The 18,525-nt window shown below is 42.5% G+C and overlaps 1 protein-coding gene and 1 long non-coding RNA gene across 8 annotated transcripts in view; one reads left to right on the forward strand and one right to left on the reverse strand.

Moving 5' to 3' along the window:
- Nucleotides 1–17,447, forward strand: part of DOCK3 (dedicator of cytokinesis 3) — a 127,704-nt gene extending 110,257 nt beyond the window's left edge. For 2 of the 7 annotated variants that reach the window (XM_051793416.1, XM_051793421.1), the window contains 8 exons: nucleotides 1,145–1,280; nucleotides 1,813–1,894; nucleotides 3,786–3,938; nucleotides 7,363–7,481; nucleotides 8,413–8,500; nucleotides 11,715–11,837; nucleotides 12,399–12,481; nucleotides 12,962–17,447. In XM_051793416.1, coding sequence (XP_051649376.1) covers nucleotides 1,145–1,280; nucleotides 1,813–1,894; nucleotides 3,786–3,938; nucleotides 7,363–7,481; nucleotides 8,413–8,500; nucleotides 11,715–11,837; nucleotides 12,399–12,481; nucleotides 12,962–13,468 — 1,291 coding nt within the window. In that variant the 3' untranslated portion in view covers nucleotides 13,469–17,447. The remainder of the gene's footprint in view (nucleotides 1–1,144; nucleotides 1,281–1,812; nucleotides 1,895–3,785; nucleotides 3,939–7,362; nucleotides 7,482–8,412; nucleotides 8,501–11,714; nucleotides 11,838–12,398; nucleotides 12,482–12,961) is intronic. The other 5 variants (XM_051793415.1, XM_051793417.1, XM_051793419.1 and 2 more) reach the window with 5 other exon arrangements.
- Nucleotides 7,489–15,397, reverse strand: LOC127473606 (uncharacterized). The gene is made up of 3 exons (XR_007905518.1): nucleotides 15,260–15,397; nucleotides 14,523–14,634; nucleotides 7,489–10,605 (listed from the first exon to the last, which is right to left on the reverse strand). It is a non-coding gene; the product is annotated as an uncharacterized LOC127473606 (long non-coding RNA).
- Nucleotides 17,448–18,525: the final 1,078 nt, after the last annotated feature.

Genomic DNA, 18,525 nt, shown 5'->3' on the forward strand with positions numbered 1-18,525 from the left:
TGCCAACAGCAAATAACTGGGTCCTTATCTACCATAAAAGGAAAATTTCATTCACATTTTAAAACCCAACTCAATATGTACCCGTTTTGAAGGATCAAAAATGTTCACATCATTGCTTTTTATAATTCTGATCAAATCAGAAGCCAAATACAAGGATGATCAGAACATCAAAAAATGACTCTGTGGGTGCTTATTCAAACTGAATGCCCATCTATAAAATCTGAGCTAATGACTGAGGATAAAAATTGGGATTATCAGGACATAACAGTGGGTTTTATATCCAGTCGAAATTGCTCATTTGAAAATGCTAATTACTCTTCTCTGTTTATTTTTGTTGGTGGGTCTCTGTAGTTTAGCTGTTTTTAAAGCCTGGCATCAAAAGCTGTGGAAACTCGGTCTCGAGTCCATGAATGGAGGATGGTGACATTCTTTTTGATATTAAAACTGAGTAGCTTCTACTATTTCTGTGGCTTGGCAGTTGACAATTGGTGTCTGGGAGATAACATTTTTTTCCTCAAAATTCCTCCCTTTGTAAAAGGTTTTTGTAATTCTTAGGACATACTAGGGAGATTCTATAGTGTACAAAATATGTTATTTATTTATGTATGTGATTCAGAGAGACAAAGTTAATTACCTGAGTGAGATCAGGGTGCATCCTGCACACCAGCTGGGCTGTATTAATTTACTGTCAGCTACAAAGTTGCCTTCAGCAGTAACGCTGAGGCAGTAAGGAAAACTGTATTTTGACCTGTGTGTCTTGTGCTTGGCTTCCTTTGGAATTTTTTTTTAAGATGCTCCCACTCATTGTATTTAGTGTTAAAAATGAGAGTGGTTTCAGCATGTTCTGTTTAAAGAAATATGCTCCCAGGGTCATGATGTTAACCTGGCTTTGGATTCTGAAATTCAACATCCCACCTATTGTTTTGTCTTACATGTAACCTTGTTGTCAGTTCTTTCATATCTACTCACATTTATTGATTTGTTTATTGGGCCTGATTTTTCAAAAGTATCTGACATCTAGAGGTGACCTAAAGCAGCAGGTAACTGTAGGTACTTTCTACCTTGGAAGAAGTCAGGCTTCACAAATTAAAACACAGGTTCAAAACGTAATTATGCCCTTGCTCTCTCTCTGGTTTTTTTCCAGCCCACTGAACTTGCTTGGTTCAGTCCGACACTCGTCATCCTCTCTGTCATCCCACACCTCCAGTGAAACAGGAAACCTGGTTATCCTGACAGACAGCTCTGTGGGGGAGACTGCTGAGGATATGTACCACATGCAGGTACAGCTCCAGCACAGCCAGGAGCTGTGGTTGGGAGCAGCACGGAACGTGCTCTGGAGGGTTACACTTAGGAGCAGTACTTTACCTACGCATATGCTTGGATCTGTCCAGTGATATTTTTCTCAACTGCATAGGTAGAATCTAACATTGGTCAAGAAAGATGACAGTGATTCACTAGGTTTGCTTTGGGAAGAGATCTGTGTTTGTGCAGTGACTGTCCACGATGACACCACCGCTTTCCAAAAGCGAGATTCTTGCCACGTGTGATTTACCCGCCCTGCTCAGCACGGGCAGTTAGTGCTGCTCTTGGTTTGGGGGGTGAAATGAGTCCCACATTCCTGAGAGCAGGTTATCAGTGGCCTGCACTGAAGCTGGGCAGAGGCTGCCCTGGCTGATCCAAGACAGGTAAATCCCCAAGACACTGATCCACTCGGTTCTCCCTCAGTGATTTCTCTGCCTCCTGCAGCTTGTTTACCCTAAGCCCAGGTACCAAGGCTCAGCCACCAACATCTCTGTTTTATCCTCGTCCCAGGCCAGCCCTTCCACCTCCAGCCTGAGCTCCACTCACTCGGCACCATCCCAGATGATTAACTCTGCCCCCTCCAGTGCTCGAGGTAAGCACGGACAGGCCCCAGGAAGGGTCACCTGCAGGTGTTCCCAAAACCTGGCAGCCTTGTTGACTTACTGGTGGAAGACCACCTATAAGTGTACCACTGTTTCTCTTTGGAGATGTAAATGCCTCTTCAATAATTATTTCTTTACAAATGTGCTCATTCTCCAGAAATGGATTTAATAATTTTTTTCAGCAGTATTTGGAATGTCTCCCTCTAATACATGCTGGTTTCAGGCAGTTGAATTCCATAATGACTTCCATTGTTCCGCCACAAAATTGTGGCAGGCAGTCTAGAGGAAAACAAGAATAGTGCTTGGTATAGTACTTAAAAGAGAGATCATGAAGACAAAGCCAAATAAATCATTTTACATGTGCAATGAAATTATGGCACAAAAAAGGTCTTGAGGCAGTTTAGCAGACATGTATGTACACAAAAGTGTATGTACAGGATGAATGTTGAAAGATATGAATTTTAAGTGCTGGAGATAAAGAAGGGCTTCCCTGCTGGGAAATTCTTGAAGAAAGGAAAAATGTAAAAGCAGGCTCTGGGGTACTCGTATTGCCTTTGTGTTACAGTAGCTGGTCTTGATATTGCTAATCATTTTCTTCCCAAGCCTTGGAGCTGAAGCAAAACAACACCATGCAATCTCCTGACTTTTGTAACTTCTATTCAAGGTTTTGGTTTTTTCCCTCTCATTTTGGATTCTTCGTTGCAGGTTCTACACCTCTTTTCACAGGCATCTGGAGAAGGTGTCCAGGATATAGCCAGAGAGAGAGGCTGATATTTTTAATCTTACCCTTTTTTCCATACAGGGAAACTCCATGTCTCCTGATGGATGGAGAATACAGAGAAGGGCTCTTTCTCTCAAGCCAGCTTGGGGCTTTTTTGCTCAATCTGGCAGTAAAATTCTAACTGACTGGCTGTTGTTACGACACAGAGGCAGCAAAGTGATTTAATTGAAGAATCAGATGGAGTAGGAAAGTGGGAAGGGAACACCTTCAAATAAAGGCAGATAGCTGCACTAATTACCAAGGGCTGGAAGGAAAATAATCAGAAATAGTAAAGTAACCAGGTGAAAGTGGTGTAACAGGAAAAGAAGATGGAACTGAGCACAGGGCTATCATGCCAGGAAGACATCCCTAAATGGGTGTGCCTCAGTGAATGTTTTGAGGGATCTGAGGGGGTTTGGTGCTCATACTGTTTCACGCTGTTTTCCACTTTAGAAGTCCAGTGACAGGCTGTGACAGTCTTTCTGAGCCTGATGACTGCACAGCATCACCAGCTTCCCTCTTTACGGTATTATTCACTGTTGCTTGGAAACCAAGGGGATGAATGCTCCAAAGGGAATGAATGGGTTGCTGGGTGAGCCAACAGCACCTCCCAGGGATGGGACCCAGACTGACCACAAATGGGAAACAATAAAAGAAGGAATGAGTTTGAAAAATATTTATATAACTACGATACAGCATTTATTCTCTGCTGGTTTTGTTCACCTCTAAGTTATGTGAGCACAGCATTCAGACATTACTCACTCGTTATGGGATTTCACTTGTCCCAGATGCTCTCTGTGTTTCCCAGTGTGCCAGTCACTGTTCCGGTTATTACGACACTGCTGTTGGGAATGGAGCTGTTCTTAACAAGAAAAAGCCCTTACACTTAAATTCCTCTGTGGTAATAGAGCTTTGTTCTTCTCCTTGGTGATTTTTGCTTTTGTTTTCTTTTTTAACTGGGTGAATTTGATGCTTGTGAAAATGAGATTCCAGTGTCACTGGCTGGAGCAAGGTACTTCACAGACATTACATGTGCAGCTCTGCCAATGCACCTCTATCCTTCTTTTTTCTTTTTTTTTTTCCTTTTTTTTTGGTATTTATTTATATTCTTTTCAATTTAGCGCTGGTGAAAGGTGCTGGATTGACCGCACTGGAGGCTGAAGCCCTCTATTTACCCACAGAACAGATACAGCATGGGCGGCAGCCGTGCAAGTTCCCCCACGCTGCCCCCACCCATGTGCCTCATCTCTGTCCTGGAGGGACCACCTCTAGAGGTGAGAGGATAGTTCAGTCTCCATGACCCATCCAACCCTTGGCCTTTCTGCTGAGACTGCCAACAAAGCTACGATAGTCACGATGCTGCAGCTGAACACTTGTCAGATGGGAAGTGTGCAAAGGCCAACAATTCGTTTCATACAAGCCACCTAAATTTATCAACTTTGCATCTTTGTCACTTGTGGCTTTTACCTGAGCATGGTTAGGTAGGAGTTCTAGGATTTTACTTGATTTTTAAATGGGATTTTACCTGATTTTTAAATGCTTCTCTCATTGATTCAAATGTTAATGTGGAGGTGAAAAGCTGCTATCCCACTATGCAGGTACTTACACCACCTCCTCTGTTTAAGTGCATAGCCCTTTCCTGAGGAGATGGGTATCTTTATAATACAGAGTAGTTCCATCAGTGACCAAAGGAAGCTATGGCCATTTGTATTAAAAATCCAGCAGGAATTTAAACTGTACTTTCAATTCTCCACTTCCAAAAAATGACCCTTTCTTTGATTTTAAAACAGCAAGACAGGCGATTATTCGGCTTGTCCAAAGAAAATAATAAAGCTGTTAATAAAAAAATTTTCAAGGGTAGTCATCAGGAAAGTAGATCAATGGCTTGATTGTATCACTGAACAGCAGATTAAGGCACTAAAATTTACAGTAGTTATAATATACACAAATTACAGCAAATGTCTTAAATAGAATTGAAATCAGAACACAGTAAGAATTTTCTAATTCTGTGCTAATGATAAAGACATTACCAGTTACTCATTTTTACAAATATCTTTCAATTTTCACCTGGCTTGACCCTTGTGTAGCTTCTTCCCTATCAGGAAAGCACCACTTTTTTTTTTTGTATGGAGGATCAGTAAGTTCAGTTTGGTTTGGCTTCATTTGAGGTGACTCATGAGGCACTGCTGTAACCTTACTGGAGTTAAAAGATAGTATAGATGGTTCGTTAAGCAGAAGATGAAATGCAAAAGGGCTGGGAAAGAGCTATGAGTGAGTTAGGGGTTTTTTTCCAGTAATTTAATTTAAAATATGGTTGGGACTCCTCTGATGCACTCGAAAAGCAACTCCCACTTGGATACTTGATGCCTCTTAAGGCATCCCTACTGCTTCCTCAACACAGCCCCTTGTTAAAATGTAGAAAATAAGTCCTGGTGTCTTACTCAGCACTTTGCAGGAATCCGTAAACTTACATTAAAACTGCCTTTTTAAAGCAAAAACCATTTTCATAACAGTAATGGAAGTGATGAATCAGGAGAAAAGATTCAATGAGTTTGGAGTTTAACTACATTAGTGTTCAGTTTCATTCCTTAAAACTAATACTTGTCACAAGTGGATTAACATATTTATAATTAAAAAAGAAAAACTACCTCTGGCTTCAGCACAGGTTTTCCTTTCTCATTAGTAAGTGCCTGCAGTGCTGCACACACCAAGTGCACCAAGCTACATGCTAAAAGGAGTCAGCCCTGCCACATGCTGCAGTATTTTATATGGCCACTGGCTGCTCTGGAAGCTTCTAAGAGCCTTTTTTTGACTTTGTTTTTTAAGTTTTTCCAGTCCCTGAAAGGAGCGGTGGTGATTGTGCTCTCTACCTGTCCAAAGCAGCCCTACTTAATTTTGTTTGCACACTGGACACTTGACACAGTCTCTTAAAATTTTTATAGCTATAGTCAGTTACAAATTTAGGGTAGCAAACAGCAGAGCTGTTTTTTAAACTAGACTCTGCTAGCACATGTGAGATTTTTCACGTCATGAAATGCAAGGTCTATGGAAACTGTAATCTCTTATAAATTGACAGCACAGAGGTGGTTTGCAACTTTGATATAAAAGAGCAAGGATGACAAGATAAATGAAAAGGGTAGAGTGTAGGTTGTGCTGTGCTGTAGTTCTGGGCACACCTAAAAGTTCAGCATCTTTACATTTGTCCTGCAGAACAGGACTATCTGTGACCTGTGAGTAAAAGACTCAGCACAAAGCGTTAACACTGTGTTCTCCAAGCTGATGTTGTACATAAGAGCAAAGAATGTTGTCTAATTATGTTTCTGTTCTATGTCTGGGGAGAAAATGAGTTCGGGACTAGAATGCAGATACTCTATGGCTGTTCATGTTGGAGTGGGGGTATAGATTAATCTGGCATCTGCCCCCCCAATGGAACTGTTGCAATTGTAGGACCTTATCCTGCATTCTGCTGGACACATTGTTCCTTCCACTGTGTGCTGAATATCAGTCCCAAAAACTGCATGTTTGCTTTTGCTGGGGTAAAAGCTGCATCAGCCAGCACCAATGCCTTTGCTCATATGTTGGAGTGCTGTCCAGGTAATGTGTGTGGTTGTGGAAGTTTGCCAGAGGGGGCATGTATTCCCCAAAAGCCGGCATGGCTCTGTAATGCGCTGTGTGCTGCCATCTGTTCAGTGCGTGTCTGTGACGCAATCAAACAATGAGTGCAAATTAAAGCTCACTTCAGCAGCTTCAGAACATCAATTCCTGCCTAATACTGTGCATCCCAAGGGATGTGTGTATCAGTAGTGTCAGACTTCAGGAAGTCACTAATGAGAATCATTCTTCTGGCAAACCCGTTGTCAGCTGTTGCACATCAGAAGGCATATTGTTACGTGGCACTCATCTTGAAGGACATGAGTCCCAAGTAATTCCACCTGCTAAGAAGCTGTTTACATTAATTACCCTAGTATCTTTAACAACAACTACACAGATAGATGAATTAAGCCTATTCCTGCTATATAACTCTAAGTATTGGTAAATGTCCTGGTGTCATAAAAGGGCTCACTATAGCAACACGCTCAGTAGTAATCATCATTACAGCAGCATTATAAGCAAAGTGCCACTTACACTTAAGGAAAATTGTGTTTATTATTGGGCTTTGTTTTGCTGGCCAAGGTATCACCAACTAAATGGCACCACTTATCTCTAGCAGACCTGAGGAATGAAGTACCTTCCCGTAGCTTCCTGCTTTCACTGAACGGTGTATCTCAAGCTTTTATCCCTTTCTTCCACATTCAGTCCTAAACCGCACAATTTTAAGGCATTTCTGTTACTCTGCAATACTTTATGAGGGCAGGGGAGCATTAGGCACTGTACAGCACAGCCACAGCCGATTCCACACAGATGCCCACTCTTTCCTTTGTTTAAGAGGAAGCACTTTGCAACATACAACTAGGGATGCCTACACCTTACACACCTTTTGTGCTATGTCCTCAACTGTATATAACAAGCCAGTTCTTACTCCATCCTCGTGCTATGCACCCACCAACAGTCAGCTGCTTAGTGGGCTCGGCACCATGTTCTTTTGAGTCCTGTGAGATCATCCGTCCGAACTATTGCACAGGAGGCCTGAATCCCTGGGCATGCGGAGACCTGGCTGTTGTTTGTCCCGTGTACGTGATTATTCTCACTTGTTTACAGGCTCTCCCTCTCTACCAGATAAGTACCGGCACTCTCGGGAGATGATGATGTTGCTGCCAGCCCACCGGGACCGACCCAGCAGCGCCATGTATCCTGCAGCTATCATGGAAAATGGACAGGTACCAGCTCCAATTTTTTTTCTATGTCAGTTCAACCACCCAGAACTGTGACTTTATATTTACTGATTCTGATGACCTTAAAGCGCTTTCCTTTTTATTTTCACAAAGCACAGCAACTTATTTGGGATCATTTTCAGAGGTGACGCAGAACTGTTCGTATTAATCCCTCCCTGGAGTCACCCACTGTGGCAGTCAAGTGATAGAAATTGTAATGACTGTTAAAACTGCAGATACACCCTGTAAAAATGAACTCTCCTTATCCTACTTCCCAACTTTATCCTGTAAGCCCTGGTCCTCTGCAAGTCATCATACCATTTTATTTATTCATTTTTTTAGAACCACAGCCATCCTGCAGTCTAGCCTCAAAGTTGATTCTAAATAGCTTTATGGTGATTTCCAGAGGTATCAAAAAACCATGAGGGGCTGAAATAATATATTGATAGAGGGTCTCAAAACAGTCTGTGCCCACATCTACATTTGTCTCTGGACAAATTGAAGAATTCAGAGCGTGCATTTAAATCTGGCCCCAGCCTGCACTTCTGAAGGGAATCTCCTGATCATGCCCACTTCAACTCACCTCAGAGAACTGTCTCAGAGCATGCAAACTCAAACAAAACCAAAGCCAAAGGTAAGCTCCAGAAGGGCCCAGGGTGCATTCCAGGTGATAAAGGGCACGAGGGCAGGCTAGAGCTAGTCTGAAATAACTCCTCCAGAGAACACAAGCTGAGGGACTGGGGGCCCTCAGCACTGTTACACCCTGGAGGCCCACTGCCATTGCACTGCAGGACTTGCCAATGCAGGCACGGCCTAAGGTTCCCTTTAAACCTTTAGATGAGCTTTCTTTGCTTAAGAAAAGTGAACAGAAAGCCCCCGTGTTGCCCCAGCTGGTCTGTAACTTTTAACTCTTCTTTGCTGACTTTTCCTCCCTCAGCCTCCAAATTTCCAGCGCGCCTTGATCCAGCAAATGATTGGACCATGCAAACCTTGCAGTGATCCCAACCTGTCCGTGGCTGAGAAAGGTACTCCTGTCCCTAGTTAGCTGCTTGCTAAAATAGTATTCTTCTGGTCATGCTACAGCAAGTAACGAATGGGCTTCTGCAGTTCCTGGCAGAGTGCATTCTCTCACGCTTTTCTAATTAACAGTTTAATTAACTGGGCCTTCTGCCAATCTGTAGTCATTTCAGAAGGGTGGGGTTGCACAAGCCTCTCTATTTCAGAAAGTCTTCTGAGTTTAGCACTTTGTTATTGAAACAAATCCTGCAGCTTTTATCAAGCAAAACTTCCAAAGCAGCAAATGAGAAGATATCTAAGAAGAGTGCAACATTTGGACCGTGTTTTTTAGTAATGAAATATACTGGGTTTTTTAGGATACATTTATTGCTCTAAATATGAATGTTCTTTGTAATCCCTCTCTGAGGTAGTTTTATATTTATTTGGCATTGGGAATATATGCATTTTTAATTTGTTGCTCTGAAAAAAAACAGGCAGAGGCCCTGCAGGGGGGAAAAAAAAAAAGAAGAAAAGATAAAGACTTTGTTTGGTGTAACAGAAAAGGAGGAGCTTGTGAAAGGGGTGCCATGGACAAAGCGATGGGCTCAAAAATTACCTGAAAGGCAGCATTCTGAAAAAGCAGTCCTGAGTCAAAATCTGAGACAAGGATGCTGCCTAAGCAAGCAACAGTCATGTGTATGGCTGGGAAAAATGGTATCTTAAAAGATTTTTAAGGCCAGGAAAGACCATTGCACCTCTCTAGTCCGACCTATAATACACTTGGATTTTTACCAATCTTTTTGTTTCAGTAACTGTGCCAGAAGTAAACTGTACCTTCTTGAAAAAAAAAATCCAAATTTTATTTTAGAATTTCTAGTGAATCAGAATTCCCTACTTTAACAATGTGACAGCCTTACAAAGCAGTCCAGATCAAAACCAAAAGCCAACATCCAGTTCTGATTAAATGCAGAATGATGACTTGATGACAGTAATGAGCGATGACAACAGAGAGTTAAGACTGGGGGGTGAGGGATTAAGAGCTCCATCTTAGTTTGAACCAAACAGATGCCAGAGATGGTGAGATCTTTATACTGGAGAGGAGAAAGATCTGGAAAAGGAAGGTAGATAAATATTTATTGCCTGTCTAGGAAAAAAATACTTGGATTTGTATGTGTGGGAAATATTATACAAGAGTGTGGTATTCAGTGCAAAGAGATCAAAGATAGAATCCCCCTGCAGGAGCCCAAAGAAGACACAGACGTTGTTCCCTAGTTGTTTGTAGGGGCTGGTGGGACAGGACTCCCAGCTCTTGTGCCAGGCTGGTGGCAAAAATGCAGTGACAGGCACTTTTGGTAGGCCTTGAACCCACATCATCCTTTGAAGTCAGGGTGCCATCTGCCTTGGATTTTGTTAACAGTCACAGCCATGAATTTCCCCACCCCCTCCTTGCCTTGTCGAAGCTCCTCTCAGTAATTCTCCCTGACAGGGGTGACATCAGTCGCCCCGAGCAGAATGGTTCAAATGCAGCTTCCCTGCTAATTAAACTTGGCCACTGAGCCACTGAACACTGTTATGGAGAGACATGGGCTGGGACAGAGCACGAGGAGCTCCCTGCTTAGGTTCTCCCCTGAAGCATTTTGGATAAAAGGCAGGTTTTAACAGGCAGCAGCAACTCTCCAAAATCATTTGACCTTCAGATGATTTCCAGCACTCCTAAATACTCATAAGGCTGTGAATGAGGGAACAATAAGAAAATATAAATGGGTTTTGCACTGGGATACCATGTGCTCTTCTTCACATTCTTATTCTGCATCTCAGTGTTCAAAAAAACAAACAAAACCAAGCACAACAAGAGTTTTACATCCAAGCAAATCAGGTTTCCTCTCTTTATCACCTGATGCTGGGGTTTGCAGGCAAGATGAGTATAGCTGGCACTGCTGTCCCTGTTCTCTATCAATATTCTTAGTGTCTTCTTCATATTCCTTTCTCAGGTTGACGGTCTCTCTTTAAAAACAACATTTACTTTTATATTTTTATGGGGTTTGTTCTGCCTTATGAAGCTGTCACTTTGTGATCTTTTTTACTTCAGGGAATTTTAGGCCTTTGGGAGCCTGTGCTTGGGCTAAATCACAAACTAGGGAGAAAAAAAAAAAGAGAAACCTTTCAAAATCATTTTAGAAAAGAAATGCACCAAAAATGGCTGCAGGCATTTTAATTACGGAGAAATCCTCTTCAGATGTCAAACTCCATGTTTGTTTCTCCAAGCTTCCATTTTCCAAACTGAAGATGGAAAAAGCTATTTTTATCTCAGCTTTCATTGACAGGCTCAGTGAATTACTTTATTTTTTTCCTTTCCTTTGCTAATCTGAAGAAATTGCTTATTTGTTTTTAAACAAACATACAGTTATTGCACACCTCCTCTCAGAATAAACCAAGTCTTATTTGGAAGAAAGGAAGGTGCATTTTAATAATGCTTAAGGCTGATGGAATTCTCAAGATCTTGAAAAAGGGTCATGTTAGAAAGAAGCAGCTTCTACTTCTATGAAAAAACAAGTTTGGGAAGATCATACCCACTGTGAGTTATATGAAGTAAATGTTCTCTCTGCTTCCTGATTCACAAAGACTTATGAATTTCACAAGATCTGTTCAGGTGACTTTGTGATACAAGGAGGCCAACCTGCTGTCCTTAAATATTTTGTGATCTAAATTCTTGATCAGCTCTATAGCTTAGTAAATCCGGGCTTTGAAGTCATGATTTCTTTTGCAATGGATTGAGGTGTAATTTCCTTCATGTCCTTTATTCAGTCCTCACTTACCCTGTAGTGCAGACACAGCCTGTCCTGTGTTTCCAGAGGGTTCTGCCTCATGTTCCCTTCTGCTCTGTCACCACTCACACCTGAGATACAGCTGCCCTTCCATCACTAGGATTTCATTTCTACCTACTCTTTGCTTGCAAAAAAACCCTCCCAGAGTTCTACTGCTCTTCAAACTTGCTAGAAATGAGCCAAGGGGTGATGGAGGGGAGCTGGGCACACTAACCCTGCAATCACCTAACTCTTGCTTCCTTAACAAAGCCTCTGTAAACTTAACTCACTGTAGACTAGACGGTGCCTTTCTGTGCTTTCAATCCTGCCACTCACCGAGTCCCTGGAATCTGTCTCTCTGCTGGTGAAGAGCAGAATCTGCCTGGCCCCACAACCCCCCTGTAATGTTACCCCAGTTACATCTGTTTCAATCCTTCAGCTGTGCCAGCAGCACCCAGTAGCTGGAGCCTGGACAGCGGAACCCGGGAGGCCCTGCCATTCCTGTCTGCCCACGTTGGGAGCATCCTGGCCCCACCAGTGCCTCCCCGAAGCCTGCCCCATGGTAAGGACGTGCCCAGCAGGCCTGCAGTCATGCACACATAAACCCAGACCACCTAAAAGCTGACCTTAGCCTTTTTTCCCCCCTAAAAACAATCAGAACAAAAACCCACAGTCTTTCCTGGTCTGCTAGGTTTCCAATTTTTTTTCAAAAATCTTCAAATTATTGCACTCCTTACAGCAGTGTGGACTTGTGCATATTTGGGGACTAGAATTAGGTGTGAGAGCACTGAAGTTTGGCTTGGTTTCTTACCAGTGATCAACTTCAGCAGTAATTTAAGGCTAAGAAGCTATTAAAAGAAACTTCAAATGTTCATTGTTTACGAGCCTGTTGCCTTGCCATGAGATCCTTGATAACAGGGGTGGGTGGAAGTTTATCACTGCACTGAAGTTCTCCTTAGTTCTGTGTGTGTGTGTGTGACAGATGCACTCGGCAGTGCCCATCAGACAGGCAGCCCTAGGTTGGAGTTACCAGCATTTGGAGCTGTTACCTGGCATTACAGATCTGAACCCAGCTCTGTGGCTGCAGCACAAGTCTGCATTTCTGATCCTTGTCTCGTTCCAGGACACTACTCACTGCACTTTGATGCCTTCCACCACCAGCTCAGTGATGCTCCTCCCGCACTGCCTGCACGAACACTGCGCAAGGTAATGGCAGGGGAGCAGAGAGGGATGTAGGACAGTAAGAGACTCCCGGAGGAATCCCCCTCCTCTGCTCCCACCCAGCAGCTTCTGAATACAGAAACACTATTTCTAACATGGTAATAACTTGCACATGAGAAAATCCACTGAAAGCTCACAACCTGCTCTGAAATTGAGTTCTGTAGAAATAACTTAAGTGTTGTAGGCCCTTCCCTTTTCCTTCTTTGCACCATCTGCTGTGATTTCAGCACCCTGATCATCACCTCAGCTACTGTTTCTCTGACAGCTCTGGTGTTGTTGAGTGCACTTGTCTGCCCAAAAGTGGTACTTCTATACCTGTAAACCAATAATCATTGACATTTTGAAGACAAATGGAATTGCTCTGTTGTTCACAACACTGTCAAAAGCTGAAATGGGGAACACCACACAAGATGCAGCATTGCCTCCTTTGTCAGTTTTAACCTGGTTTTGTTTTTCTCTAAACAGTCCCCTCTTCATCCTATCCCTGCATCGCCCACCAGTCCGCAGTCTGGTCTAGATGGGAGTAACTCCACTTTGTCCGGCAGTGCCAGCAGTGGTGTCTCTTCCTTGAGTGAGAGCAATTTTGGACATTCTTCTGAACCACCTCCTCGCACAGACACCATGGATTCTGTCCCCAGCCAGGCCTGGAACACTGATGAAGATCTAGAGACACCCTACCTCCCTGTCAGGTACAGTCTCTCTGAGCCTGATGTCCTGGAGTCGCTCAAATCCCAGCCATGCCGAAGCCACTCTGCTCCGTCTGGAGTCATTCCTCAGGACACCATGGACCCTCCTGCTCTGCCCCCCAAACCTTACCACTCCCGGCTGCCAAACATGGAGAATGAGGAGGGGATGATCATTGAAGACGATGACAAACACCGCCCCTTGCACCGTAAAGTGTCCCAACCGGTGAGTGGTGGAAAGGAAGAGCAGGCCAGGGTAGCATGGGAGCACGGCATCACTGAGCAGTAGGGACAGCTCCTGGCACACAGCTGGCATCGGCATTCCAGGTCTGGACACAACAGAGAGAGAGAGCAGGACTCGGAGAACAGCAAACCGATTTTCTACTGCCGCAAGTTTATGTCTGAAGCCCACCTGAGCAACTGGGCCAGCATGGGAGGTTGCTGCTTTCCTTTTTAAGTTCTTTTTACACCTTTCCGTTCCGTTTTTTAACTTTCTGTGTAGTGGACAGTTTATTCCTTCTGCAGTTTCTTAACCACATCCTATGGCACACGAGCCATAGAGACTTGCAGAAGCTGAAAAATACGATTTTAAGCGGAGGGGGGAAAAGGGGGGAATGTGGCAAGTTTTGAAGCCGCTTTCCTCCCAGTTTGAGACGCACATGAGTAGAAGCAGTTGCACTAGGGACATATTTCTTTGCTGTACAGAATTGAAAGCTCATTGCTGAAATCAGGGATTCTATGAACTGTCAGGCTGGAAGGTGCATGAGCTGCAGGCAGTGGAAAGATGGCAATTCTAAGAAGAAATTGGCTCTTTTGAGAGCAGGATTGTACATATCTGTGCAGTGATCTCCCTGCATTGGTTCATAGGTGCTGAGGCAATCTAACCAGTGCTGATGCACTGATCTCCAAGATATCATTTCCAACAAACTCTGCCTCCTTTGTTTTTTATGTACTGTTTGATTTCTTAAATTTTGCTTTCACTGGCTAAGCCAACCTGCTTTCTCATGGGAATCACGTGTTATTCATCTGTGCTACAGAATGAGAGGAGGTTGGTAGCCACTGGAGCTACAACCTCATTGTAAGCCTTTCCCATGCCCAGCTTTGGGCAGGCTGTTGACACCAGCATTTCTATTCCAGTTTAAAACAAAACCAACCAAATTGAGTTTCTCATGCCACAAGCTGGTTGATGACCCAGCCAGTAAAGAAAGGGTGGCTTAAATGCATCATATCCAACAATCCTTGCCTCAGGGCTGAACATCACAATTCTCACCAATTTCCATCACCCAGGAGCTGAGATTCATTCCATGTTAACTCAATATCCTCAGTCCCTCCCAAAAACTCACTGCAGCTGGTGTGAGAAGGAATCTCCCATCTCAGAGTAGACAGAAAACACCAAGACTCCAGCAATGCCCGGTATCCAGTGTACACCCCAGAGTCAGGGACCTTAAAGGCAACCTGTAAAGAACAAGTGTTTGTTTCCTCTTTTGCTTCTTTAGAATGTGTAGTGAGAGCTGCTGCTTCTCTCTTCTGGAGAGCTGATTTCTTTTTTCTTTTCTCCTCAGGCAGCAATACAGCCTTTCCCCATCCCATGTTTTTTTTTATGGATAGGCTCCAGAAAGAGCTGAAGAACACTGAGGGGTTGGGGAACAAACCACACCACACAAACCAGAACTGTGCAGAGGTGAAGACAGTATGAGTCTATGACCACAAAACAAGCTTTTTAATCAGTGTTTGCATAGTTCAGGAAAAAAAGTCTGTGGGTAATAGTGTTCTTTACAAAGAACAGATCTCGGCTATAAGAAACCTTTTATTCCTGTTTTCGTATTTTTCAAGAAACTTTCAATCAGGATAGTATAAAATACTTAATATTTTAAGATAAACAAGCTATGTTCCTTCCCCTTGCCATGCCCACACTCATTTTAGCCTTCCTTTTAACCTTTTCACCTGCAGACTGTAAAGCACACTCCGTAGGGTGGAAACAAACCTCCCTCTTTCCTACCACTGAAAAACCTGAAGCACATTCAAATAAGACACTTACCTCCACCATATAATTAGTGCCAGAAACAGGAACAGCACTCACCTTTCATCTTGAATTCTTGTCCTAACTGCTCAGTTTCTCCTGCTAAAAACAGCATAAAGAAGCAAAAAAGGATATTAAAAATCTTTTACAGGTCACCTTTAGCACTACCTCTAAATACAGTGACTGGGCAGAGTACGTGGCTTCTGAACTGGCTAAAGATGGTCTGGCTGTATAAAGTCTGGACTCAGCAGTTGTGTGAACGGGATTTTAAGAGGATTTGTTTATTTTCTTTCTCCAGCTCTAGCCCATGCAAAACTACTAAGTTAAGGATTTGTTTCTTAAATGGCCTATTTGGCTGGAACAAAGTCTCTCTTGCTTCCTCTATTTTGTTACTAACACAGGCTGCTTGTAATCATTATATCCTTCACAATTAAGACAACAATAATAAAAACTAGCCCATAGTGAATGTTTCATCTCTAGCAGGAAGGAGAGTTTTCCAATGCGAGGACAGTCCTAAATGTTAAGGAACTAAGCTGGATCTCTGGTATAGAACATATATATGGAAACAAATTATGTTTTTGGTAAAGGTAAGTCAAGGTAATTCCTTAGAAATGGGTGATGTGTTTTCACATATGCTATTCTCCAGTCCCACTGAGACTCTTCCAGTGAAGTTTTTAAAATAACTTACTATTCAGTTCCAATTCCCTTGCCCCTGGTTTTGTTTTTCTTTTTGGCAGCAAGACTAAAAGTAGTAAATGTAGTGACTTACCGAGCTTCCTTAACGTGGAAAAACCAGCAGGTCTAGCAAATAAAACTTTGCAGAACCAAGAATGCAACTAAAGTGGGACTGAGTCCCAGGCACCTGGAAAACCTGCTCACTAGAGCTCTAATCAGTCTCTCAAAACACATCATCCTGCTCTGATTAGAGACATGGTACAACAGCGGTGAGTCCGTGGGGAGTCTGACATTCCCATGTGTTTGTAAGGGTTCGAAGGTCAATCAGGTGATGTGTACAAATACCTAATTTATGGCAGGTCCACACAAAGAAGGATGGAATAAATTGCTGAATTTACCAAATTTAAGCCTCTCTGGAGTTAAATTTCTGTTATGGTTCTGATATCTACCAAGTACTCTGCTTCCCTTTTCAGTGTTTGCCTTAAAGGGGACAGAATATAGAAAGACTATTATTGAAATATTGTGAATCTTGGAACCAATATTGCTTGGAACTACTTCTCTGTATGGTGAGGTGTCTTTTAGCATAGTACAACTCCAACATCAAGCTCAGTCCTGGAGTAGGGGGAAGCAACAGCAGTTGTTGCACTTGCCCAACGGGATTTGAAGATATAAACCACAGCAAGAGGATGTTTTGAACAGGACCTTGACATTTTATACCAAGCTCTAATTCAAACTTCAGTGTACTTGCCTTCATTGGGTTTTCTTTGCATAACAAAATAGCATGTGCATTCCTGAGAAAATTGGTGGAATTCTGCTATAAATCTCTCCATCATCCGTGTACCTGCTGGCCCCATCTGAAACAAAATTGAGAAGGAACTACAGTGATAGAAGAAAAGCACTTAATTTCTCTGAATCCTATTTTTTTTTCCAATGGTTGGGTTGGTTTTATTACTGTGTACAAGACTCAGATTCTTTTTTGACTTTTCCTCTTTGTTTTTTAGCTTACTTGCCCTTTTTTAGGTAAGGGATATTGCATATCCTTTCTGTGGGAGTATCAGCCAAAACTGGGGAGGCTGGAGAGAGCAAGAGCCTTTGGGAAACAAATTATGTGATATTTAAAATTTCCTCTGATCATGCTTCTTTGTAAATACCCCCATTTGAATGCTGTGTATTTGTACAGGAAATTGAGCAAAAAATGTATAGATTGTGATGTCTGACTGGTATTCTGCCCTGTAAATGTGTTTTTAACCTCTGGCATTCTGTGCTTATTTAAAAAAAAAAAAAGGCAAAAACCTCTAACCACTTCTCTTTTGTGTATTCATGTTTAAAATAAATCGAAAACAGCTATCTTATCTATAATGGAAATCAAATTCAAAAGGAAAAATTAATTTGTACAAGTGTCCTAAAGGTACTTCATTGTATATATTGTGATAGCATGTTTCCAGAACCAACAAATAAGTGGTGTGAATTTTAGATGTAAATATCTGCCGTTTGTTTTGGGTTCCTTTCCCTTACCCCATTCACTCGACTGCTGTGATGTGGAATTAAAGATTAATACCTGATATTAAAACAGTGCAGCTGTATGTTCATTGCTGTCCTCTAGGCAGGGGGATCCATGGGCTGCTCCCAACATCCACAAGGGACAGGGGAACAGCCATTGCTTCCCACCTTTGGGGGCATGAGGAAAAGGGGGAGCAACCTAAAGGACCTTGTGGCTCTTGTGTGTGGTGAGGGAACAGCTTCCACGTTATTCTTTTAGCTGACAGTGTGTTATTTTATTTAATATTAATTTCCTAAAACAAGCATCAGGCATATCCTCCACCTGTCTAGTCAAGTAAATGTACATGGCACATGCACCAGCCCCAGAAAAAGTTTTGGGATAACTGTTTCAGAGACAAAGGGAATGGGATTAGCTCTCCAGCAGGTCTCTGTGGAGTGGCTGTGTGCCACATATTTACTAGCTGGGCTTAAACCACCACTATCTCACTGCCTAGATAGCTACTTTTTTTTTTTTTTGCTATCGTACTTGAAAACTAATAATTTTAACAGCACAGATGTGAAAAAAAATAGTAGTTAAGACACGTAGGATCACAGGATTTTGGAATTCAAAGCTACAGTGACTTCTACATATACATGCATTTTTTTCATTACCACTAATAAACCAGGTCCAAGTACAGGAAACAAAAAGTAACTCATTTTATCTCTTGACAAACCAACAAAAAAAACTTATGAAACTTGTCTCGAGAGACATTTAGCAGTAAAACATAAAAAAATATGACTCTTCAGCTGGTCATAGTGTACATGGACTGCCAAGCATTCAGTACACACCACATACAAATACTGAGAAGAGAGAAGCTGTAACAAGGTACTTCAGAAGTGCATCTAAGACACCAAAGTGTGGCTTAGCTAAAGTGTTCACCTGATGCCCAATGAAGCCTGTATCAGTCATGGCACTGAATCACAGAATCAGCCAGGTTGGAAAAGACCTCCAGGATCATCAAGTCCAACCTTCATCCAAATACTACCATGCCCACTGAGCCATATGGGGAAGTGTCACATCCACTCATTTTTTTGAACACTTCAAGGGATGTGATTCCACCACCTCCCTGGGCAGCCCATTCCAATGCTTAACCACCCTTTCAGTGAAGAAA

The sequence above is a fragment of the Manacus candei genome, unplaced genomic scaffold (assembly GCF_025592945.1).
Source record: "Manacus candei isolate 608988 ecotype Guabito, Panama unplaced genomic scaffold, ASM2559294v1 h1tg000036l, whole genome shotgun sequence".
Classification (NCBI taxonomy): domain Eukaryota; kingdom Metazoa; phylum Chordata; class Aves; order Passeriformes; family Pipridae; genus Manacus; species Manacus candei.